This window comes from Serpula lacrymans, assembly GCF_000218685.1.
Source record: "Serpula lacrymans var. lacrymans S7.9 unplaced genomic scaffold SERLAscaffold_14, whole genome shotgun sequence".
NCBI lineage: Eukaryota > Fungi > Basidiomycota > Agaricomycetes > Boletales > Serpulaceae > Serpula > Serpula lacrymans.
The window spans coordinates 438,689-463,390 of record NW_006763303.1 but is presented as its reverse complement, the minus strand read 5'-3'; the positions used below and the strand labels follow the sequence as shown (position 1 = coordinate 463,390).

At 46.6% G+C, this 24,702-nt stretch overlaps 10 protein-coding genes across 10 annotated transcripts; 9 read left to right on the top strand and 1 right to left on the bottom strand.

The window, feature by feature from the left end:
* Positions 1-1,086: 1,086 nt before the first annotated feature.
* Positions 1,087-4,310, top strand: SERLADRAFT_452950 (uncharacterized protein; the record flags this gene model as incomplete). The annotated part of the gene is made up of 9 exons (XM_007322939.1): positions 1,087-1,205; positions 1,273-1,338; positions 1,391-1,563; positions 1,629-2,682; positions 2,736-2,826; positions 2,881-2,956; positions 3,022-3,033; positions 3,090-3,756; positions 3,829-4,310. The coding sequence occupies 9 exons, from the start codon at positions 1,176-1,178 to the stop codon at positions 4,012-4,014; spliced, it is 2,355 nt and encodes a 784-aa protein (XP_007323001.1).
* A 345-nt stretch (positions 4,311-4,655) lies between these two features.
* Positions 4,656-5,214, bottom strand: SERLADRAFT_477646 (uncharacterized protein; the record flags this gene model as incomplete). The annotated part of the gene is made up of 2 exons (XM_007322938.1): positions 4,656-5,061; positions 5,144-5,214. One exon carries the CDS (start codon positions 5,038-5,040, stop codon positions 4,852-4,854), a length of 189 nt encoding a protein of 62 aa, XP_007323000.1.
* Positions 5,215-9,876: 4,662 nt separating this feature from the next.
* SERLADRAFT_477645 (uncharacterized protein) lies at positions 9,877-10,654 on the top strand (the record flags this gene model as incomplete). Its single annotated transcript, XM_007322937.1, has 3 exons — positions 9,877-9,976; positions 10,036-10,136; positions 10,195-10,654. The coding sequence occupies 3 exons, from the start codon at positions 9,956-9,958 to the stop codon at positions 10,466-10,468; spliced, it is 396 nt and encodes a 131-aa protein (XP_007322999.1).
* A 1,444-nt stretch (positions 10,655-12,098) lies between these two features.
* Positions 12,099-12,886, top strand: SERLADRAFT_477644 (uncharacterized protein; the record flags this gene model as incomplete). Its single annotated transcript, XM_007322936.1, has 2 exons — positions 12,099-12,781; positions 12,838-12,886. Coding segments are annotated over 2 exons (534 nt in total), but the record flags the coding sequence as incomplete, so codon positions are not given.
* A 180-nt stretch (positions 12,887-13,066) lies between these two features.
* SERLADRAFT_477642 (uncharacterized protein) lies at positions 13,067-14,137 on the top strand (the record flags this gene model as incomplete). Its single annotated transcript, XM_007322935.1, has 2 exons — positions 13,067-13,616; positions 13,640-14,137. Coding segments are annotated over 2 exons (741 nt in total), but the record flags the coding sequence as incomplete, so codon positions are not given.
* Positions 14,138-14,211: 74 nt separating this feature from the next.
* Positions 14,212-16,313, top strand: SERLADRAFT_477640 (uncharacterized protein; the record flags this gene model as incomplete). Its single annotated transcript, XM_007322934.1, has 7 exons — positions 14,212-14,792; positions 14,873-14,988; positions 15,050-15,099; positions 15,162-15,609; positions 15,678-15,685; positions 15,739-15,797; positions 15,855-16,313. 5 exons carry the CDS (start codon positions 15,075-15,077, stop codon positions 16,170-16,172), a joined length of 858 nt encoding a protein of 285 aa, XP_007322996.1.
* A 1,404-nt stretch (positions 16,314-17,717) lies between these two features.
* SERLADRAFT_442387 (uncharacterized protein) lies at positions 17,718-19,326 on the top strand (the record flags this gene model as incomplete). The annotated part of the gene is made up of 6 exons (XM_007322933.1): positions 17,718-17,901; positions 17,960-18,139; positions 18,204-18,468; positions 18,523-18,679; positions 18,735-18,835; positions 18,891-19,326. The coding sequence occupies 6 exons, from the start codon at positions 17,718-17,720 to the stop codon at positions 19,324-19,326; spliced, it is 1,323 nt and encodes a 440-aa protein (XP_007322995.1).
* Positions 19,327-19,637: 311 nt separating this feature from the next.
* SERLADRAFT_477637 (uncharacterized protein) lies at positions 19,638-21,572 on the top strand (the record flags this gene model as incomplete). The annotated part of the gene is made up of 8 exons (XM_007322932.1): positions 19,638-19,868; positions 19,943-20,113; positions 20,176-20,182; positions 20,232-20,447; positions 20,506-20,671; positions 20,733-20,833; positions 20,886-21,282; positions 21,339-21,572. 7 exons carry the CDS (start codon positions 19,688-19,690, stop codon positions 21,247-21,249), a joined length of 1,206 nt encoding a protein of 401 aa, XP_007322994.1.
* A 21-nt stretch (positions 21,573-21,593) lies between these two features.
* SERLADRAFT_477636 (uncharacterized protein) lies at positions 21,594-22,335 on the top strand (the record flags this gene model as incomplete). The annotated part of the gene is made up of 1 exon (XM_007322931.1): positions 21,594-22,335. A coding segment is annotated over one exon (663 nt), but the record flags the coding sequence as incomplete, so codon positions are not given.
* Positions 22,336-22,945: 610 nt separating this feature from the next.
* On the top strand, positions 22,946-24,528 carry SERLADRAFT_477634 (uncharacterized protein; the record flags this gene model as incomplete). Its single annotated transcript, XM_007322930.1, has 2 exons — positions 22,946-23,998; positions 24,055-24,528. One exon carries the CDS (start codon positions 23,233-23,235, stop codon positions 23,977-23,979), a length of 747 nt encoding a protein of 248 aa, XP_007322992.1.
* Between the last annotated feature and the right edge of the window lie 174 nt (positions 24,529-24,702).

The window sequence follows — 24,702 nt, the reverse complement described above, 5'->3', positions numbered from 1 at the left end:
TTTATTATTTCTTTTCTCAATCAGAGATAACTGACCTTCGCGCCTATTCTCGATTAGCGACAGCACCTTTTCCACTTATAGGCAAGTTCGCGCGGTCATTCCGCTTGCGAAGTTGGAGCTAGATGCCTCAAGGCTGCCATTTCATTGTCCCGTGATACCTGTATTCGCACAACTGGGCTGCTGTTGGTAGAAACACCAGGGCAGTGGGCATAGTTGCCACTGGATCTTCATTGTCGTCCGGATAGCTCGGCAAGGCTATAGCGCATCCATACCTGCTATAGAAGGAAGTTATTCAGGTAAGCGGTTGTGGTGGTGAGAAGATGAGCGGTGGGAGCAATAATAGGTACGTGAGGACGAAGTTTCGCCCATTTGTCACTGCAGTACTATTGGGGCGGCTCCCCTGAGGGTCGATTTTTATTTCTATTATTCTCTAGAAGGATATTAATTTCCGGGTGCTGCTCCGGATGGGGCAAGAGAATTGGTGAGTTGTGTTTTTCACGCGTTTACTCCCAATAGCTTGGTCGGCTTCAGCAAGCAGATGGAAATTTGCAGAGCGCCGGCGACAATGTTCCACTTGATGAAGTCACCTCGAAAATCCGTGATGTACGGAGTATGGTGGTGGCAGCATCGTCACAGGAAAATCCAAGGGTAGCTGTTGCCTCACCGGATTGACGCCCCGGGTGTACGTCGGCAGAATCTCAGGTGTGGCCGGATCAGGTATGCTGGACAACGTTCAACACTGGTTTTCGACAGGCTCGGTTCTTTTCGTGATGGTGGCACAAGGTAAGTAAAGTCCCAGGAGATGGAACGCTAACACGTGTAGGGAATGAAGAGTGGTGAATGAGGCACAAGGGCAGCTGCCGAGTTCAAGCGTGCGGTTCAACACGAGTACGATCACCATTTCACGGAATCCGGCTCGAACATATAGCGTATGAATTTCGTAGTGTAATTTTTCAGTTTATAATAAGGAATTTCATGATGGAAAGAAAGCCATTGAGCGACCGGAGTTGAAAATGTGCAGTAAGCGGGGTTTGATTCCTGTAAAAATTTGCATCGTGCGCTTGAGATTATTTTGGAGCTGTGCTGCTGTAATCGAATCTCTTATACTTTCCCTTTAACCCTCGCCAAAAGTTATCTTTCGTTCTGCAACCCCAGCATCCTCCATCTTTGTGTAAATGCCCTCCATCCTAAACCTCAAGTTTAAAGTCGGTGGATTTTGCGAAGCCACCCCAAGCCGTACTCACCTCGACATTTATTCTCATTCACTCACAGGGTAACAAATCATTCGTGGCGTTTAGTAATCTAGGCGACACCGAGTCGCTCACGAAGACATGGAAGGTTAGTTCCCTTTAATATCCTCGCCACGTTGCGCTTACCATCATATCTCTAGGTCTGCACAAAGGTAGCCAGCTACCTCGAGCAGGGCCAGCGCCTTGAAAACTTGAGCTGGCGGCTGTGGCACTTGCAGAATCTCATTGTCGACACGGATAACGCCAAGTCTAAACGTGAGTTCAAGAAGCTCTCCAAGACTATGGGAGACAAGTTGGACAAAGAGAAGGGCAGGTTCGTACAGTCTTTACTAACCCTAGACCCTGCTTTATGCTAACTAAACTTATCTCGACTTGCAGGAGTATCGAGGAGCTTGAGGCTCCCGATTTCAAGCGAAACGCTTCGTCCGATCTCTTACGCCAGCGCGCAGTCGAGAAAGAACGCAGTCGCGAAGCCAGTCAAAATGCCAAACCTGGCACTATCAAGAGGATGCAATTTACCTTCAGTGTCGATCAGCCCCCGCCGGCCACTCCCAACGTGGCTTTGAAGAAACCGGACCTCAAGCCTTCTGCTGACTTCAAGGAAGCGACTGGCAAGCGAGGCCGGCCCACAACTCGATCATCTGCTAACTATGACGACCCGAACGACTGTTCCGCGGATTCTAACTTTAACGACAGAGATGTTCCACGACGTCGCAGGGTTCCCAGTAACGCGGAAACCCCCACCCTTCGCTTCCCTACTCTGTTCTCCAACGACTTTGGCCCATCAGCTTTATTATACCCCACTCCCACTTTGACCACCTCTATGAACTATGGGGAAGGCGTTGGCTGCAACGGCTCTTCTGACGGGTTCAGTATCATCCGTCCAACTATCGAACTTCCCCTAGACGAGTTGCTGAGCAACGTAGATCCGACAGAGAACAACCATTGGCCGTACAGCCACCACGGCGACTTCCAGAGCGACCAAGAGTCTAAGCCTGTTGTCGAGTCAGACATCGTCATGTTCCCCATCCAAACCGATTACCGCGACGTGTCTGAGGCTTCGGATACCGACCTAGAGATGATGTCAACGGACTCTTCTAGCCACGTTCCTCCAATCTCTCAGGCGGTCAAAGAAGCGTTGCCTTTGACTGTCGTTCCTTCCAAAGTCGGCCCGAGTTCCGGCACTGGCGCTAACACTCCCACAGGAAGGCCAACTCTAACCGTCAAGACTTCTCCGGTGACGAGATCGTCCGGGCCAGGCGCAACAGCCACCAATGTGAATCCTGCCATCTTGCGCAACACGAACAACAATTCTGCTCCGGGTGGTGTGAAGGCCGAATGTTCGAATTGTGGGGCGACCCACACCCCACTCTGGCGACGAGGATTGAATGACGAGCTCAATTGTAATGCCTGCGGTTTGTATTGTAAATTGGTGTGTTTAGTTATCCGTTTTGTTTCAATTCGCATATACTCACCTTTGGTCAGCACAAGCGCCCCCGACCGAAAAGTATGCGCAGTAACCATGGAGAAGGTCGCACTCAGGCTGCCCCACGTCAAGAGACAGTGGATGTTATGGGTACGTCAATTTCGTCACCATCATAGACTTCTCTATCTCAGACTTTTTAAGTAGCGCAATGTTATAATTGCCATACGACAGCCACTCCCCTTTGGAGAAAGGATGATGAAGGCAAGACTGTATGTAACGCGTAAGTAACTTAGAACATGACTCAGGAAATCACCCTAACGAAACCGAATTCATTATCTCTGATAGCTGTGGTCTATAGTAAGTCATATTTTTTACTCTCTTTTTTTCAGCGCAATAGTAACCATTTTCTCAAGCTATAAATTACATGGGTCGGCGCGTCCCATCTCTATGAAGTCGGACGTCATTCGCAAACGTTCTCGTCATGACGCGAGGCGTGTCGGACCGGGTACTTCGGAGACACCTTCTGCGAGCCCAGGAGCCAGCCGCCGAGCATCTCCGACTGTGGAACCGTCGCCAACCCTTGCTCCCGATTCGACCACGCAGCCCACGTACGACTACAGCGAAGAGTCGGAAATGCATAGTACTCAGTCCGAGTTAATGAATGCTCTCGGCCAAGATCACAATGGGAACAGTGGCTCTTATTCGATGCAGAGCAGTTATTCTTCCATATTCAACCCCTTTCCAGGTCCTTATCATCCAGACTATCTAAATCAGAATTACCATCCGCCGGCGGATGCTCTTCCCTTCTCGACAGTCGATGCTTTGGAAACCGAAAACTCGGGAAGTGGTGCAAGGTCGAACAAACGTCGAAGGATGAGCACTGATTCGGCGTCTGAACCCCCGTCATCTGCGGTCTCTTTCAGTTCCTACAACGATAGCTTCTCGGGCCATTCGTCTGCGACGTCGCAGTCGAGACGCTCGTCGATGGATTTTCCTTTTTTCTCGCCATATAGCATCCTCCGTGGGTCGGGTAATACGTTTTGGCATCCTCCCATGCTTCCTCAGGATCGCTCGCCTCAAGTGATCCACCCTCCCATGCTACCGACAGACGATACGCCCATGGACTTCCTCCATCCGCCGATGTTACCTCAGGAAGAAGAGACTCTATTTGCGACATATCTCCACCCTCCCATGCTCTTGCCGTCTGACGAGTCGCCATCAACCCATACGAGTTCGCTCCACCCGCATCCGCCTATGTTCCCCAATGACCCGCTATACAACCACGGACATTCATCCTCGCAAGCAGAGTTCTACGACTCGGCGATGCAGACATTCTGACTGCTGCAGAGTCCGTTAGTGCTTTGATCTCTAACTCTCCTTTATCATTTTTGTTTCATTCATCTTCCCGTCCGTTTCTTCCGCTTATTCTCTCATCATTGCTCTCAGTAGACGCATGTCGCATTGCATCTGGTGACTTTTTAGTTGTAGCTGTTCTTTCATATATCTGACTTTTCCATTTTTCCACTCCTTTTCAACCATCATATATATTTTTGGATGGTAGTGTACGAACGTAGCATCGCGAAGGGCTTCGCATATCAAGTCCCCAAATATTATTATCTACTTTTCTCGCTGCACTTTACGCTTGCGTTCGATAAGGGGGCCTACGGTTCACGTTCATCTACTAGGTGAAGGACGCCGGCGGAACACAAAGGCAAGTGAGGGTTAATGTTAAAATTGCCTTCGTTTTCCAGAGTTCTGATAACGGTCACGAGGTCTACTGATGGCTTACTCCTAATGAGCGTCCCTTCTATTGATGCTGCTAAATGTGACTCATATACATTCTTCAAGGCCGTCGAGCCTGATCTATCGGCCAACAAAACAAAGGGTCTTCTGTTTCTATTGATTATCTAGAATACAGAACAGCCGGTCTTCGAGGAAGCCTTTGAGATGGAGTTGACGCATCCAACTTGGGAAACGTAGCGGATGAAGCGAGAGTTATGATTAGCGCACAACAGTACAATCACCAAGTCACAAGCTCCGAAGCCAACTGATCCCAAACCCCACATGTTCAAACCATAACTCTTATCGCGAAGACGTTTTGTCAAAGGACTTGGTACGAAGAACGGGCCTTAATTGAAAATGTGACCATGGGCAATATTACCTCCTGGGGCTCGTCTAGCGGAGCCATAAAAAAGACAGGGGGGTTGTAGCCTCGAAGCGGAGATAAGATGACTGGAGTCCCTCAAGGTACGTGGCGGTGACGGTGAATTCGATTACGGCCGTTTTGCTATGCCCTTTGCCCATGAGAGTAGCCCCTTCTTGGATAAAGGTCACAATGAACTTTTGACAGGAAACCGGCCCCATCAAGCGGATTTGTTGTATGAACTGCGATCAGATATCAGATCAGAAGGTCAGCTGAGGAGGATCAAGCTCGAACTAGACCATAGCGAGATATAGTACGACGCACTAGTGGTACGTAGAAGAACTAGAGCAAAAGCGGGCGCGCAGCGCTAGATCGTCAATTTGACGGATTGCTTCAACGCCAAGTCGGTGGATGACAAAGTGTCAATGAAGTGGCTGTTCGTTCGCTAATCCTACTGACCGACAGTTTGGTCGACTTAGATAGGCGATCCTCACAACAAAGGTAATGCCGACCAGCCAGTAGAGAGCACGTCATCAAGGGCGCCTATGCCCTTTGTGTTACAAAGATTTGGTGGGGTAATGGGGGCGATTTCGATTTCACGGTATCACAGGAGACTGCCTGGAGCCTTCGAGTTCACGCCAACCGAGTAACAGCGCACTATCCATTGTTGTGGTTCATACCATGTATATTCGTCGCCGCTCTAGATAACCATGGCCGAAGGTCGCTGAGATTGGGATTCATAGAGATTTAAAAGAACATAGACAAAACGGTGACGGTATTACCGTCGTCGTACTGTCAAGATTTGATTGAGATGGAACGGTGGAGCATGGAATTTTGAAAGAGTCCGCCGACATAAAGACCCAATCGAAGATAACAAGATAACACGATGCATGCAGCAAAAACATATCTTCCGCCTCAAGATCCGCATGGATGATTACTAGCAAACGTTCGAGTCAAGAGCAACTGTCGAAAGCAAGTGCCACGGACGTAACTGTGACGTGACAGAAGTGACGAGCTCTCAGTCACTCAAGCTGGCTCCTTCTCCAGCAGCCGTTGTCGTGCATTATGCACTCTGGTCTACTCTAGCTATTCCACGGACTCATAAGCAAGTGAATCGGGGTATCGAAAGATATTGCATCCATACGAACAGTGCTGAGGTTTCTGTCTTTGGTGTCAAGGACGTTATCTCTCTTCGCAGGCTCACTACCGCTGCTTTTCTTCCTTGAGGATCATGTTTGATTTTATCTTTTTCTACTCAAAGCTTGCTCTACTAGGATAGGGACTCGATGTTGAATTCAGGGATACCTTCCGTCTCATCTTCGTTTACTATGTTTTATTCATTCCGGTCTTGCAAACTACGGCATTCAATATGGTCCAAACAGCTGTGCTTCGTGACCCGCACGATTAGCAGAATGGGATGGTAGATGAAAATATGCTATGGCTTCCCGATCATCTTCGTTTTCAACGTGATATTCTACCATTTTTCTGGACTTGCATCGTATATTGGGCAAGTAGTGCATTACCATCGAAGCTGATCTCTTCCTTTTCTCCTGCGAATTATGTTGAGTATCTTCCAATACTGATCTACCGTGATGCTCCTTCATGAGCATCATAAAAACCTTGTCGAGCAACCATCGTAGTATGCTTCCCCTCCCATAATCTCCTATCAAAAAATCCACTTCGTCAACATTCAACTTGTCGATGTCAATAAAAGACTTTAGAATCCAAGGCTTACTGAAAAAGTCTCTTCTTGGCGAAGGGCTCATCAATACCCAATTCCATCTGTTTTCCACTCGATCGCGTAGTTCTCGTATAGTTGGCCGTCCACGTGTATTGTTCGCCAATAACGTTCTACTGTCGGAGAGTTCAGACTATTTCGCTAGTCGTAAGTAAACTGCATTCTTTATTATAGTCGTATATTTCTGACCTCATTTTACGCTATAAAGTTTTGAACAGTAATAATCTGCCAGCTAACAAAACTTTAGTCGACTTTGAAGATAATCACGACATTTGCAACGAAACATATTTCGAGGATTATGGTTATGCATCTGACAGCGATCTTGAGGACGAAGATGACTCCTCTATCCATGCTATTGTAACACCAGGCTTTTCCAAAGTTCCCATTTCGCAAGGTAGTCCTATATTTTTACGCTCTACTTCAGTCCAAGCAACTGATTCAATTTTTTTCATATGATGGTGTCAATTTACAGAGAAAAGGTTCGTTTGACTTATCACCCCAGTATTTGTATTTATCTTTTTTTCCAGTTCTCGTTGTGAAAACCGCCACGGCGACATCGACAATGGAGTCGACTCCTGCATGAGTCAAGGGAGGTATGATGAGGAGTGACAACTATCACGCATTCACTAACGGGATGTGAAGTCTGGAAGGAGAATATGACATACCAGAAGATACACAAGACATTTTTATGGACCACAAAAGGCATAGTTTTATAACAAAGTACATCAAATCACACACCACTGATCCCATTTCTTTCGTATCTCGTATCTCCAGCTTAGACGCACCCCTGCCACAGATACCCGTTTGGGGCCTCTCGCGTGCGGCCGTGCGTTATGCTCGGAGCCGTAAATTCTTCGTCAACGATACCGCTTTCAAGACGTATGCTTTATCTTTTCTACCCCATGATCTTGCGTTCAAAAATATTCTAGTTGGCAGGCACTCTTGTTCTATTTGTACACGGACAAGATAAAATTCAAGCCATTGAAATCTGGGTCCTCGATAGTCACGGTTATCGGCAATGCAAAGGCGGATGTCGTCTCGTCATTCCCACCACTCACCGATCCTCATGACCCCCTGTCTTGTTCTCCAAAGTCTATGTATCGTCTCGCCTCAAAAGTTCGTTTTTGTATGTAGTCATAGTGAAGTGGTAGTGGCTGACAGATTTCGTCCTTTAGGTTGGCTTGGAGTCGCTGAAATGCCTCGCATTCGACGCGATTCGTGCAGGCTTGTCCGGCCAGAACATTCTTCGAGAGCTAACTTCACCTTTGACAGCCAAGTAAGTGCCCATGTGGCTTGTGTGATTTGTTGTTGACACAAGTCCTTACATATCACGCTCCCCGTGTAGGTATCCTGAGATCTTGGCTATGCAACTTGACGTTTTGCATAGCAACTTTGCTTCTCCGTTCGTGGAAGATGGACTACCGAGTCTGGTAAAGCAGATCTCGAGGGGCGAACTTTTGCAAGGGGAGCAGATTATCCTCGGGATTCATCAGAGAGTTCGGAGAGACCACTATCCTCCAGTGCCGGTCTTCGCAACGCCCGCGTGTCTGGAAGCGCCGGTTTACTTCAAAGATGAACCTCGCCCCTGCTCCCCACCACCTCGTACAAAAGTTAGGAAAGGAAAGAGCACGTGGTAGTAAGTAAATCCTACCCCCTGCAGAACTCGTCCTTAAAACTTATGGAGAGAAAAATCCCTCGTGCGTTATCACGTGCTGATATAGAAATATGGTATATAGCAAAGTATTGCACGCAGATCTTGGTGGATTCACTTCGTAAACTGGCGCGTCTTTTGGCAATGGCACTTTCGACGTTTTTTTTTGTGCACTACCGTTGCAGCTGGCGTGATAGTGACGTGACAAAAGTGACAAACTCTCAGTCACCCAGGCTGATCTTCGAGTAGAACAGTCGTCGCATGTGTAAATATATACGCTGGCCTACTCTAGCTCTTCCACGGACTCATAAGCAAGTGAATCAGGCTATCGAATGATCCTGCGGCACTGACGAGAAGGTTTTGCCTTTGGTTGTAAAGCTAAGTAGTGATATGGAATAAGCCTTGAACGAGTGCGGCGAACACAGCTAGGACCTGTCAGCTAAGTACCCTACTTAACATAGGCGTCTGTGCTATGCGCTCAGCGCTCAACGAGCGCTAAACTTTGAGCCCCTATTGTAATGGGGTGTAAATAGGTACACGCAACCCAAATATGGTCCTATTCACTACCAGTAGCAACGTGGCCAACTCGTTTTGCCTTCCCTTGGTAAAAATCCACATTTGCAACGTTCAACAATGACGGTGTCAACAACACACTCTAGAATTGAAGGCTTATTGAAAAAATCTCTTCTCGGCGAAGAACTGATTGATACTCAATTTCATCTATATTCCGCTAGATGTTGTAGCTCTCGAAAAGTTGGCCGTCCACGCGCGTTGTTCGCCAATAACGTTTTACTGTCGGAAAGCTCAGATTATTTCGCTAGTCGTAAGTAGACTGTATTTCTTATTATCGTCGTACATCTCTGACCTCGGGTAAAGTCTTGAACAGCAACAATCTGCCATCCAACAAAACTTTAGTCGACTTCGATGTCAATCACCCTGTATACAGCGAAACATCTTTCGAGGATTATGGCTATGCGTCTGATAGCGATCTTGAGGACGAGGATGACCCCTCTATCCAAGCTATTGTAACACCAGGCTTGCCCAAAAATTCCATTTCGCAAGGTAGTCCATATGATAACCCTCTACTTCAGTCCAAGCAACTAATTTTTTTTTCATATGATGGTGTCAATTTACAGAGAAAGGGTTTGTCTGACTTATCACCCCAGTATTTTTATTTATCTTTTTTTCTAGTTCTCGTTCTGAAAACCACCACGGCGACATCGATGATTTAGTCGACTCCTGCATGAGTCAAGAGAGGTATGGTGTTCCGTGCCTGTGACAGCTAGTAGACACTCACTAACGAGATGTGAAGTTTGGAAAGAGAATATGACATATCAGGAGATGCACAAGATATTTTTACGGACCACAAAAGGTATAGCTTTGTGACATAACACATCGAGCAGCACATCGTTGATCCCACTTCTGTAGTGTCCCCAGTTTAGACATATACTTGCCAAAGATACCTGCTTTGGGCCTCTCGCGTGAGGTCGGGCGTAATGCTCAGAGCCGCAAAATTTTTGTTAACGATACTGCTTTCAAGACGTATGTTTTCTCATTTCTCATCCATGGTTTTTCCATTCAAATAAATTCCAGTTGGCAGGCGCTGTTGCTCTACTTGTACATGGACAAGATAAAATTTAAGCCATTAAAATCTAAGATCTCAAAAGCGGATGCAGAGCCGGACATCACCCCCTCATTATCTCTAGCCACCGACCCTCATGGCCCCCTGACTTGTTCTCCAAAATCTATGTATCGTCTCGCCTCAAAAGTTCGTTTATCTACGTGGTCATAGTGAAGTGGTAGTGACTGACAGATTCCGTTCTTTAGATTGGCTTGGAGTCGCTGAAACGCCTTGCATTCGACGCGATTCGTGCAGGGTTGTGCGGCCAGAACATTCTTCGGGAGCTAACTTCATCTTTGACAGCCAAGTAAGTACCATTCAGGATGTGTGAGCTGAAAATCTTACGTATGACATACCTCGTGTAGGTATCCTGAGATCTTGGCTATGCAACTTGACGTTTTGCATAGCAACTTTGCTTCTACTTTCGTGGAAGATGGACTACCGAGTCTGGCGAAGCAAATATCTAGGGGCGAACTTTTGCAAGGGGAGCAGATCATCCTCGGTATTTGTCAAAGAGTTCGGAGAGACTACTATTTGGCGCCGGAAGAGCCGGTTAGCTGTGAAGTTGAAGCTCGCACCTACACCACCCCACCACCTCGTATGGGGGTTAAGAAAGGAAACACACGTACTTTCAAGTAAATCCCACCACATGCAGAACTCGTCCATATAGAAATAAGGTGTATAACAAAGTATTTGCATGGGGATCTTGGTAGGGTCTTTTTCGTAACATAGCACGTCTTTTAGCGATGACATCTTCATGTACTTTTTTTGTACTCCTCCAATGAACTACTAGAACCGAATATTGAACGTCGCTTCCTGATGTCATTCCTCAGGACTTGAGTTCTGCCCTCCATGTGTCTATCGAACTTTACTAACCATTCGTATCCATTGTTGGATGAATACCACTGAAAACGTGGTAGTCGCGTGTCGCACCCTTAACGCGGTCACGTGATTGCTGATCTACTATTGCCATCCATTTTCAAGTTTTGGTCGCTGCCAGTGTATCATTCGTTTTCCTAACTTTCGTTTGTTTCTCATCCCAGTACACTTTGAAAATATCAACCATTATTGGTGTGCCTCTGATAATAGATGGACAAACGCAACATAGAAGATACCCCTGGCCCAGCTTTTGCATTTGACAAGTGAGCCCCGAATCTACACATCAGCGGAATCATCTGGATTCTTCCCTTTTTGAATCATCGAAGCTATCAGACCAGTACTGCAAAGCATCAGAAGGCGTATTATTATACAGACCTGCTCGGAGGACAACAGCTGTTCCAAGACCGCTGCCAATCTAATTCTGGTCTGGTTGAGTTCATTTTAACTAGGGAAAGTTAGTCCTTAGCCTGACAAACACTGGCCTCAGATTTTACTGGCGGTCATTTAGATAGGCAACCAGCTCAAGGTAGTCTTTATCAAGTTGCGCAACACCGAAATGTAGTTATTCTGGCTCACTCATGGTCAGATACCAATGAGTTAGGCAAGCATGCGCCGAAAACTCGTTCACCAGGTCTCAGGGTTCACCCACTTGGACTGTCTTTACTGCCCTATCAAAAATGGCGCCGCCACTGTCCAATAGATGTTATCAAGATGAAGCTACGCTACTTAAAGGGGGGTATACATCGGTTCTTTATCTACCAGTTACGAATCCCCCCATACTGTCATACCTCGTCTTTCGCAACGTCATACACTCCTCTACTCTAAGATGAGCCTGCAGAAAGAAATTCGTGGTATATTTGACGAATATGTCTTCAATGCCATTCCGATCTACCTTCTTTATCTTCCGGAGATGAAGCTCATGCGAAGGGATGCTGTCAGAAGAACCATTTCACCGTTGATTGAAGAGATGGAAGAGAAATACAAGGGCAGGCGGATGAAGGATATAGAGGAGGACGTCAGAAATGAAATGCGAAAGGCACTTGGATATGCCATCTTTTCACACAGATGGCTTGACGAAGGCGAACCCACCTTTAAAGATATCCAAAACTTGACCCCGGATATACAGGCTAGTGCAGGATTTCAGAAACTGGAAGGTTTTTGCACTGAGGCAACCGAGGGTTTTGAGTGTGAGTGGGGCTGGTCGGACACATGCTGCATCGACAAGGGCAGTAGTGCGGATCTCGAAGAGTCTATCCGTTCTATGTTCACTTGGTATCAGAATGCCAAGGTGTGCATAGCATATTTGGGAGATGTGACGGGACCACGCGATTGGCATCGATCAGAGTGGTTTTCTCGCGGGTGGACTTTACAAGAGCTGCTGGCGCCGCAGAGACTAAAATTCTTCGTCAAAGGTTGGAAACCTCTAACTGACAACTTTAACGATAAAAGAGATGATGAAGTACTGCAAGTCTTACGTGCCGTGACGGGAATTCCAGTGGATGATCTGGAGAATTTCGAGCCGAGCACAGATAGGATACGAGAGAAGCTAAACTGGGCATCGAAAAGAAAAACGACTCGTGTTGAGGATATGGCATACTGTTTGATCGGTATCCTCGACGTCAGCCTGTCGATCTCTTATGGGGAGGGACAAAGGGCTTTCTATAGGTTGCAGGTGGAGATTGTCCGCAACACTAATGACTGGGGCTTATTCCTGTGGAAGGGGGAACCTTCGAAATACAACAGCGCCATCGCTGCAGGTCCAGAATGTTTTTCTCGATATCCAGCTGACGCCAAAGCCATCACCAACATTCAGTTAATGGTAGCTGCAGACATGGCTTCTGAAGACGTCTGGAGCGAATGGCAGCAATTCTGTGCCTCTAATTACATACGTGGCAAACAAATGACTGTATTCCAGTATGGAAATCGTCGTTCTATCGTCTTACAACGCCCTGGTCGACTTCATCTTACCAATGTGTCTGAGTTCCAGGAAAAAGCCACGAATACTCCAGGAGCGCTTGTTCACTTCGTGAAGGAACTTCAGGTGAACATGGTCAGTCTTTCTCTCTTGCAGAGGTAAGTTCGAGTATTGTTTGCACTTATTCATTGCCATTGATAAATGCATGCCAAAGCTCTGAAAAAGCCGAGGCGCGAGGTCAAAATGCCTTATTCAAACCATCACAAGCACCGTGGTCGGAAGGATACCGGAATGAAGAAGAGGAGGAAGATGATGATGACGACGATGACGACGATGACGACGACGAAAGCGAGTGGGATAGCGAGGATGAAGGGCATTGGGACATTGACGACAGGGGTCAGTGGGGCAATGGCCGCGGGAATAGCGAGGTCTTTATGAATGGCAATGGTCGAGTCGTGAATGGTGGAAATCGTGGCAATCAACTCGTTTTGGGTAATGATCGTCAACTTGTTGACAACCGAGGTGGCCAGCGATCCGCTGGACGCGGAGGTAGGGGGGGAGTGTTTACCAATGGCGACAGCGTAGATGGTGATAGTCGAGCGGTGACGAACGGATATGATCGGTCCATTGATGGGTCCACCGAAGATGATAGGGAGGTAGAATTTACTGACGACGGGAGGAGTCAGTATTGCCCCAACGAAGATAGTCAATACGGTGGGGAGGGCGAGTATTACCCTAACGCCCGGGAGGATGAACCGGACGGCAGTGTGGAAGAGAATAGTAATGTGGAAGGGAATAGCAATGTGGACGGGAATAGCAATTATGCTCCTAGAGACGGACCTTATGACGACGATGGAAACTTTGCACCAGACGAGGAGTTCAACAAGTTCCAACATAACACTCTCAGTCTGGCGTTCACAGAGGAAACATTCTTTTCCCGGCGCACCCCAGCCCATTCCGAATTCAATGTCATCGAGGGGAACCAGCAAAATTGTTTTATTTTATCGAAAAACCAGACCAATGATTTACCCATCGCTGTGGTGTGTGGTGACATGACCACAGATTTGGCAGTCGTATCGGGTATGGGTTCAGCTCTCGTGTCTGACTTAGACCTTGGACTGAATGTTGATAACGATGATGACCTCACAAGGCATGTTCGTGCTCACATCAAAGCTGCCATCGACCCTGCCATTGACAAAGCCTCTCGAAAAATTGATACTACCATAAAAGAGTTGGATCCTAAGCTGGGACAATGCCATCTTGCTATACAAGCACGCGTTCGTCAGGATACCAACGAGTACTTTGATGCTATCAACATTCCTCGCTGGGTGCTTTCTGCGTTACGTCGACGCCACATGACCGCCATAAGTGCGCAGACATCGTTCGAGTTGACTCAGAGGGGACTAAAACTTTCGCTCCCTTTACTCGAAATAAATGATTTCCGGATCATTGGGGAGAAAGGTCGTGTTCGCACGTACAAACTGCAAGTGGAAATGTTGGAGGAGGTCATCATTCAGACGGAAGAAGAGTTAACCACTCCGCGTTCGTTGAGGCTAGTAATCCTGGATTGCAAAGAATCAGCCGGGTTCAACATATTGAATGAACTAGTACCGAAGGTGGACTATCAACACCAGGCTCTCCTTTTGCGACTGTTGCGCTCAGACACGCAACAATACCGAAAGGTTTTGACAGAGGATATCATTCAGGTCAAACGTCGTTTTGGCTCTAACGAAGCATTTGAAGAATCTCTGAACACGGTGTTCGTGAAATAAGATTAGATGAAAGGGATGGCATTAGTATACCAGGTCAGAAGTGGTGGAAAGCGAAGCTTGTGTTCAGCTACGTGGATGTCTGTTGTCAGTTCAAGTTTGAGGTTCGTTTCAAAGGCTTATTCCTGAGACCTGCACCAGGTATGATCAGCAAGCGGTCATGATGTCTTTACAGAAAAAGAAGGTGATCAGGGTTCGGTAGGGACAAACAGGGGTCCTGGACTGGTCGGAGCGTCGTATCTTTGAGGGATGTGCCATATCGATTTCGGAGATTTCCTGTTCTGGTCATTAGCACATGTACTCAGGCTGACGCAAATGCAAAATTGTAGTGCTAATCTGAGTTGACAGATGTATCTTTCAATGCTAAATACTATTAAATGAGTAACGGTCTCATGCCTTTGTAAGAAATTTCTTTTCTGTGACAGGCTTAGACTTCCTGACTATCTTTTTCATCGGTTTATCACTAACCGATTTCCGTAGATGGCTATATAACTGGTGCCGTCTCTAGTCTCTAGTTCTGCTCTCAATAAACATCGTGTAGGATCCTTGAAGGTGGATTTCTCCTGCTACTTTAGCTTTGCAAAAGTACTACTCAGGTGTGTGATTTCAGTAATAATAATACTTTTGGACTCTAATGTAGTGCCTTGGCCCATATAGAGCTCAATAATTTGAATTGCAGGTCATGACGCTCCCTCGTGTGTGGTTTAGTACGTCCAGGAATAACCAGTGATCTCAAGAAGTAAATATTCATATGATTATCTTCTCACAGTTACTGGGACATCATCTGGCTTTGGAAGAGCCGTGACAGAGCTCGTTCTGAAGAATGGCGAGATAGTCATAGCTACCTTACGCAAACCCGATATCCTATCGGATCTCCAGATCAAGTATGGCCAGGATAAACTCCTCGTCATTGGAGTGGACGTAACGAAGCATGGCGACATCGAGGCGGCATTCGAGCGTGCTAAGGAAACGTTTGGCCAAATTAACGTTGTCTTCAACAATGCTGGGTATGGGCACCTATCGGAAGTCGAGGGTACTCCTGACGATGTTGCGCATACTATTTTTGATGTCAACTTCTGGGGGGCAGTTCATGTCACTAGAGGAGCTATCAAGTTCTTCCGTGAAGTTAACAAACCAGGAATTGGAGGAATTTTGCTTCAAGCCTCTACTTTGGCAGCACTGATACCGATGCCTGGAGCAAGCTTTTACGGCGCCAGGTGATCCTCGTTTCTTTCAAGATAATTTCTGCCTTGCTGATTGTCGTGCTCGATACACCTACATATAGCAAGCATGGTACGCTTGTATTGTCTTCATCGAAATACAACACAGCTTATGGGTTGCTATAGCACTGGAGGGCTTCAGCGAAGGTCTTGCTGGAGAGTTACTTCCTGCCTGGAACATAAAGGTTTGTCACGACCTTGCCTCAACGTTTTTTTTGCTTTCATTTTTATCTTGGTTGTAGATTTGTATAATCAACCTAGGCATCTTCCATACCAACGTTATGTCAAGCGCGTTAGTCCTGCCGCAACATCCTGCCTATTCCGATCCCGCTTCTGCTACGACCATCTTCCGCAAACACATATTGGATGCAGTTCTCCCAGGGGATGTTAACAAGGGTGCCAGTGCTATCTACAAGCTCGTAGATTCAGGTCAAATTCCCCTACGTTTACCTTTGGGCCAGGATTGCGTCCAGAATTATAAACAGAAGATTGAAAATCTGACGGAGAGCGTTACGGGGTACGAGTCGTGGTCTGATGATTTGAAGCGCGATGGTATATGACTAGGGTACACGGATGGATAGTGAAGTAATGCGAGGTGGATAATGTTGAGCATTATGTAGGGAAACGGTACTATTCCCAGCAGGGCTTCGAACTTGTATCCAGTGCAGTTGACTTATCTGAGCTAAATTGTTCAAACTAGATCGCGAGGCTACTGGGAAATACGGAAATGTACGGCGTTTGTTCATACTGGATTTGAAGCTGTTTCTCCCATGGGCCCATTGCGGACCAACACGACAACCATGAACGCTGGCACGCATGGAATGACCTTTTTATTTCACAGCTTCAGGAACGTGGATAGGCCGTTGTATGACTTTTGTTATTCATTCCTACACCTTCATAAAGTTTTGAACCGTCAGTAAGATAATAGTGGGAAACGAGTATGTGATATCTGTAGCAGGGTCTTTCTTTTTGGCACTTTAACTCAGGACTTCTGCAATAGTAGGTGAGCATGTGGCCTTTATACCCACCCATTGGCTCCAAATGTCTGACTTCTGTCTCTTTTGAGACTAGCGTAGTACATATAACGCCCAAGGTCATGTTATCCTGCTTCTGTGAACGGCACTTTGCATTGTGGTGTTACAGTTTCAAAATCACTTCCACGCTTACAACATGATTCGGCCAAGTTGGGTTCAATATTCTATGTCAATTCAGTATAGGCAAGTCCTCCATATGATACTCTAAATTGATTTTACTGACGACCACCAGGCTGGGCAGTAAATTGAGCATCTTCCATATCCAACTACAATACACAAGTTATTGTCAGTCCAAATTTCAAATTTGTTTGGTTTTAGTCCTTTTTTAACTGAGTAACAATCATAACATATGACATGGTTGATGCTCGAAAGATTGTCTATGTAGTATGTATGGTCAACATCATTCCTTTTCCATGCGATTTGACTAGATGATTTTCTCATTATATCTTCATATCTTCATAGTTGTATTGTAAGTTTTACTCGATCTCTACTACTAGAATGACGGGACTGGAAGTAGCGGGAATAGCTGAAGATGGTAAGTTCTGCGTTGGTTATGCACACTGTTCGTTTTTTGTTGATAATGTTCTTGTCTTTATTGGTATAGGAGTTAGGGCAACTATATGGCTGGCAGGGCAGCACAGTGTATAGATACCTGAAAGCCCTGGCGGAATGAGCCACTGCTTCAGACGTTCACAATTATTAGGTTGTCCGAGAGTTTTTCCTTGTAATACCCAGTGGGTATCACAAAATATGTCCGTATCTGTCATATCATTGATTCATCTACATTTATACACAGACATATGCAAACAGCAAAGATTGTGAATCCCAGGGTCTTCTTGCAGATCTCTCGTTATCTAGGGTGTAACGGCGCAGCAAGTAGACTTTACCAAGGGAATCGACACAATTGACTGGATTCGCAAATCTATTATAGAATTGCCTACCATAGAAGCACAACATGCCTTGCGCCTCTTGCATATTCTGTAAAGCGGTATATATAAGGTACCCACCACCCAGCGGTCATTGTCTTCGCAAGTACGGTCCTTACTTCCTCTCGAAACTTTGACCATCAAGATGTCGGCAAAGAAAGCACGCATTGACAATCTCTTGAGAATATCTCTTCTCGGCGAACCGCTCACCAACACCCAGTTCCATCTCTTCACAACCTGCTCCGTTTCATCACACAAAGCCAATCGTCCTCGGGTGTTGTTCGCAAGTGATGCCTTGCTCGTGGAGAGTTCTGATTATTTTACCAAGCGTGAGTACCAAACCAGTATCCTATGCGAAATCCTTGAATGAGGACATCATTCTGGTAGTCCTGGTGGAGAAGGAAGCTGTCGACGCTGTGATCGAGTTTTCGGGGCACTGTCCTTACAGTGGTGGGCTACTACTGGATGAATATGGTTATGCATCAGATAGTGATCTTGAAGATGAAGAGGACGTAGACTCACAGCCTCCAGTGGTCTCAGAACCCTCGAAAATTGAATTTCAAGAAAGTGAGATTTTAGCGATTTGGCTGAAAGCGCTATATCCGACTCATCATTCTGCCGTCTTTCTCAGATAAACGTTCTAAGCAAGGAGAAGGGCCTAAAACCAACTCCCTCCTTAGTCCCCCGGAAGAAGTGGACATGTGTGAATGGCTATTTGAAGAAGATAGTAGTCTTCAGCTCACTGGGAACGTAGAAGATAATCAAAGAGAATATACTTCTAGCATCAATACCACACCACCATCCACCGTTGTCCCTACAGCCAGTGCCAGTGACGTGTCCCCACCTCGTTTAATACAGTGCCGCCATCTCTTTGTGAAGGACACTGCTTTCAGAACGTGCGTTTTCCCTTTTCTTCCCTTCAGTCATTTGACCCCCAATGACTTGTTCAGCTGGAAAACCCTCCTCTTCTACCTGTACACTGATCAGATATCGTGGTCGGCTCTCAAGTCGCAAACGGGCTCAAAAGAGACACGAGATACGACTGTAGAAGATTCGGATGGCCCCCCACCATGTTCGCCCAAGTCAATGTACCGTCTTGCTACTAAGGTAAATGTTTGTTTTGTAACCATACAGCACCCTACTCACGATGGTGGTACTGAAGATCGCCTCGGAGCCACTCAAGAAACTTGCATTCGATGCTATCTCTTCGCGCCTGTCAGAGAGTAATATTCTCGAGGAACTGAGCTCGGATTTCACGTCAAAGTGAGTGGGCAAGACTCTTTTCAACAAATTACACCTTTATCATCTATCTTCGCAGGTTCCCCGAGGTGTTGAAATTGCAAACCGATAAATTATACGAACACATCGCTTCGAGACCAGTCGTGAATGGACTCCCTGAGGTTGCTAAGCGAATAGCGCAGGGCAAGCTACCACATGGAGCAGAGATCATTGTTGCGCTCTATCGGAGGGTACCGACTGAGCACTATCCGATGAAGTGCATAGTTGCGAGTGAAGAAAAAACAGATGAAATGGATGTATCTATTCTGGCAACTAGAATCAATGGCTTGCCATTTGGCGAGCGGACGGAGGTGCGGGAGATTGACATAGGGATGCCACCTGAGGTACCAGGCGTCTGCGTTACGACGGATGTAGAATGTCGGGCTATTATTGGAATAGAAGAAATCCCGATGGGGGCAAGAAGAACAGAAAGAAGAAGAAAAAAGTGGGTCACTGGTCATATCACACGCATGTGAAATATATTGATCCTATTGGCCTGTTGTAGTGAGTTAAGAGAATTACCTATGGGTGGGGCTATTTCACCCCCACTAGGTTGTTCAGCATCCATGATAAACACAGTTCCAAACTCCCGTTAGATACTAGTATGCTGAGACGACTGATATGGATGGAGAGATTTGGACTAGTACTTTGAATATCTTGCGAGACGTGAGGTTTCAATGTGTAGGAGTTGATTTGAACTATTCACCTATAGTTAATGGCAGTATCATTGCCGCTGAGCAATATTTTAACTCAGCTGTTAAGAGTCCATTCTCACGCTGTTTAACATGGACTTGAAGTGGACCGTCAGGACTGAAAAATACTGAACTTGAACTTGAAATGACAACCAAAGTCGAACGTGTCGACGCCCTCTTGCGAAAATCTCTTCTCGGTGAAGAGCTCATCAACACCCAGTTCCATCTTTTCACAGCCCACTCTGTACGGTCCCACAAAGCCATCCGTCCTCGAGCGTTATTCGCAAATGACGTCCTGCTTGAGGGTTCAGAATATTTTACCAAGCGTGAGTGGCAATATACCTGTCATTTTGAGGTCAAATACTGATCAGTCGATTATCTGGAACGTATTGCTGGTTAGTCCTGGTCCATAAACAGGATGCTGACGGCGTAGTCGATTTTTCTGAGCGTAACCCTTATGTTGAAGGACTTTCCCTGGATGATTATGATTATGCATCAGATAGCGATCTCGAGGATGAGGATGAGGAAGACCTAGACCGCTCAGCAGTGTCGCAGCCTGTGAAATTTGAAGGTAAGCTCAATTTCTTTACCGTAGACATCACCCAACTGAATCTGTTCTAATGACTTTCCCAGGAAAATGGTATGCGGTTCTGCATGCAGCGTTTCCATGAAACTTACACTTTCTTCAGCTATTCCAAACAAACTGAATGGCAGACTGAAAAAGACGGTAACTGTCAAGCTATGGCGAAAGATGATACCGACGACGAAGTAGGGGCAATTGCTGGTTTTGGCACCTGGACACCACGACCTGTCGTTGTCCCTACCCAACTAAAGGTTAAAAATGTGTGCCCACCGCGATATATACACAGTCGTCACCTCTTTGTGAAGGATACGGCTTTTAGAACGTATGTCACCTTTGTCAATAATGCACGGGACTAGTCTGAGCAAGGCAATTCTGACTAGGTGGCAAGCGTTGCTCTTCTACATTTACACAGATCAAATATTGTGGTCGCCACTCAAATCACAGGCTGCCACAGACTCCAAAACGATACGAGATATGGCAATAGAAGCCAACCCAAACGGCCCTCCACCGTGTTCTCCGAAGTCGATGTACCGTCTGGCCAACAAAGTGAGTGTTTCCTCCCTTGACGCGGGGTGGGGTGTTGTTATTCATGAATAGCGCTACGAAGGTCGGCTTTAAGCGGCTGAAGAAGCTTGCGTTTAGTGCGATCTCTGACAGTCTCTCAGAGCACAATATCATTCAGGAAATAGGCTCAAGCCTCACATCAAAGTGAGTTCATATCTCATAAAAGCACGCTTCATATCATGTCGCATCAACATAGATACCCCGAGGTGCTAAAGATGGAAATCGATGTCCTCTACAAGCACATCGCGTCGAAACCTGTATCGAATCAGCTCCCGAGCCTTGCAAGGCGGGTTGCAGGAGGAGGAGTACCTCACGGTGCCGAGCTGATCGTCAAGCTTCATCAAAAATTATTGATGTTGCACTATCCCGACGCTCTCACCATCGAGGAGGAAGTGGCCACTGAGCCCGTGACAAACCCTTTGGTTGATGTGTCGCCGTCTCCGGTTAAATTTTCGTTCCCTGACGTCGCAGAGATAGAAGTCCCAAAGGCCGAAGCTGTCTCCGCTTTCAGGTTCGACTCAGTACTGTCGTCTGGAAAGAAAAACAAAAAAAAGAATTGACGAGTACATTGCGCATGTTACATTAGTAATTATGTGAGCCGTCGTACTTTTACTGGTACTTATGCGCACAGTGCTTAATTACAATTCAGTTGTCCTTAACAAAAGTGTCGATCTGGCTGGTTCTCGTGCCATCTTAGCGTTAGCTGCTTCGCCACCGACTTTCAAGTTGGATACTTCAAGCTTTGTTCGTATGCAAAAGCCTGCTTGTGTAGTTATTGAGATTAACCTAGTGCATAATTAAGCTGTTGGAAGCTGCGGCCGACTTTCCTGTGCTATTCCTACCATCCTTTGTATGGATAATACGACTCAAATTTGGGCGCCTTGGAGGAAGTCCCGACGCCTCGTGGTAGCCTCATTTTGGTATCCTTTCGAGCATCGTTGCTCTTAAAACTATCTACCATTTTCAAGTGTCCTCACCACCATGAATCCCCCAGAGAATATCCGTCATATGGTCGATGAATACGTGCATAACCACATCCCAATATACCTTCTACACTTACCAGACATGAAACTCGTGCACAGAAAAACCATGAAGCAGTATCTTTCCCAGTGGATCACGGAGGTGGCGACATCATACAAAGGCGCACAAAAAGTGGATGACGAGATCATATTGGCAAAGATCAAAACGAAGCTCGCGTACGCTATCTTATCCCACCGATGGTTCAGCACAGGAGAAGTGTCTTTTGAAGACATCCAGAAAAATAAGATACGCAATTCAAGCAGAAGTTCAGGATATATAAAGTTGCGGAGGTTTTGCAGGGAGGCTTTTCATGGCTTTGGTTGCGAATGGGCTTGGGCGGATACTTGCTGCATCGATGGACACAGCAGCGCAGACCTCGAAGAGTCTATTCGCTCCATGTTCTCCTGGTACCGGAATGCCAAGGCATGCATCGTGTATCTAGGAGATGTGGAGAATCCTAATTATTGGCAAGAAAGCGTGTGGTTTTCCAGGGGCTGGACACTCCAGGAACTTCTAGCTCCCAAGCGTATGAAGTTCTTCATGAAAGACTGGACACTTCTTACCACCCTCCTCAACGACAAAGATGACGACGACATCTTACAAACCATTAGGCATGTTACTGGAATTCCAGTGAATGACCTACGTAGTTTTGAACCTCAGGCAGATAGAATACGCGAGAAAATGACATGGGCATCAAAAAGGAACACAACCCGCGTAGAGGACAAGGCATATTGTCTGATTGGAATTCTCGATGTCAGCTTGACAGTTTCTTATGGAGAGGGCGAGAGGGCGTTTTTTAGATTGCAAGTGGAAATTACCAGGAACAGCCTCGACTGGGGATTACTTCTATGGAATGGCCAGTCTTCCAAATACAACAGCGCATTAGCTGCGGGCCCAGAATGCTTCATTCCTATTGAGATTACCAGCTCAATATCTGATATCCTGATGGGTATCGCTGCTGATATTGCGACGGAAATTGTTTACAGCTCTGCCCGAGTTGTTGTCACCTGGGTCAATGGCAGTTCATGGACCCGACTCCAATATATGGATCGTATCTCTATTATCTTCCATCGCGACCGTGAGATCAATGCTCATTATCTCAGCCGAGACAAGCTCTTTAGGATGGCCTTTGCTACGCCGGGTACGGTGGCGGTAGAAGTTAGTGGGGATCAACACTTGATTATGAGGCATGGCTTGCCCGGAAGGTCAGTCTAATTTATGATGGTGCGGTAGCTACTGTATATGAGCCCTTTAGTCACAAATTCTCCGGGAGTAACGAAGTGGACAATGTCCTTTCTCGTGACGATCCTCCTTGGTTCTTAAATTTCGAGGAAACGAAAGATGGATATTCCGACATCTCAGCCACTGAGGCAACATTCAACGATATTTCCGGCAACTTCCAGTATATAACTTATCTTACGCCTGAAGGCTCCTTACCGCAATCCTCACATTCAGAGTTCTGGGACGTTGGAGGCGACCTGTATACTACATTTGTTTTGTCGAGCAGTCAGCCGAATGATGGTATGATTAGGTTTTGCTGTCGGGACTTGGCCAGAAACACGGCGGCTGTCTTGGGTTTGGGGTCAGCACTATTATCAGACTTGGAAGTAGGTTTTGATGCAGATGATGATGAACACCTCCGCAGACATGTTCTCTTCCATATCGAAGCAGCCTTCGACCCAGCCATCGATGAGGCCATCCGGCGAATTAACATGGCGCTAAAGGAGCTTGATCCCAATCTTGAGCGATGCACTACAGAGATACAGTCTCGTGTGCGTCGAGACTTGAAAGTCCAATATGGCTCGGTTTTTTCTCTGTCTCCCTCGGTGCTCCAAGCATTGCACGAGCGCAAGCTCACCAGTCTCAGTTCACGAACGTCATTCGAGCTGACACAGAGGGGGCTACGCCTGGAATTGCCTATGCTCGAGGTGCGCGAGGTGGAGCTGCTGGAGACGAAGAACGGTGTGCACGTCTACAAGCTAGACGTACCTGGCTTGCGGGATGTTCTTGTCGAGACGGCGGAGACGCTAAGAGTGCTCTCGCCGATGACGCTCATGCTCGCTATCCTGGATTTCAAGGAGTACGCTGGCTTTAATATCCTCAACGAACTGGGACCGAAACAGGATAACCACCACCAGGCGTTGGTCTTGCGCCTGCTGCGTGCTGATATGACCCAATACAGAAAGGTTGCCACGCAGGGTATTGTTCATGTGCGAAGCTGCTGGGGAAACAACTTCGAGACGTCTATCCAGACGGTATACGTGAAATGATGATGTGGAAAGTGGCCATGTGAGTCATATTCTTAAGTCCGTCACTGTTTGAGTGTTGTTCACCTGGATGAGTAGGGGCTTGGGGTCGGTAGCTTGTGTGATCTAGGTGGCTACTGATCGAAAACGATTTTCTCAGGACGCACCAGAAAGTTCTCCAATAGTTTCAGCCATTTACATTTTTCTCTCCTTCTCTCCACTCCTGCATAGCTCTATATAGCCGCTTTATTTTCTCTTTCATACCATTTTATATTTTCCGTAGAGTCTGTCGATTTCGTGTCAAGCAGCATGCTGGTCAGCACGGTTAAAAATGACAGCCTTTTGCAATGTCGCCACGACACTCATCCACTTAATGGATCCAAATTTATAAAAATAGCCCCTGAATACCCTCCGATAACGTACTTACGAATATTATCCAAACCCGCTAGTTATACAGCACCGTGCTCGAAACGCCAAACAACAGCTCTACATTTCATCTAAAACCTCAAGTTGCCATGCGCAGTTCTACCCTGCCTCGAGGTCGACCAAAACTGAAAATGACGCCTTCACGGTCACTCGCGTTTAAGAGACAGATAAAAGTAGTCCGATCTGTGATAACGTATCTGGGTACTGATAGACCCTGCCCTCATTGTCTTCTCTCCAATAGATTTGAAGGCTTCGGGGAGAGAATCAGAATCTCGAGAGGCCCGAGAGAACGGCGAGGGTTCCAACCGAGTGGAACACCTA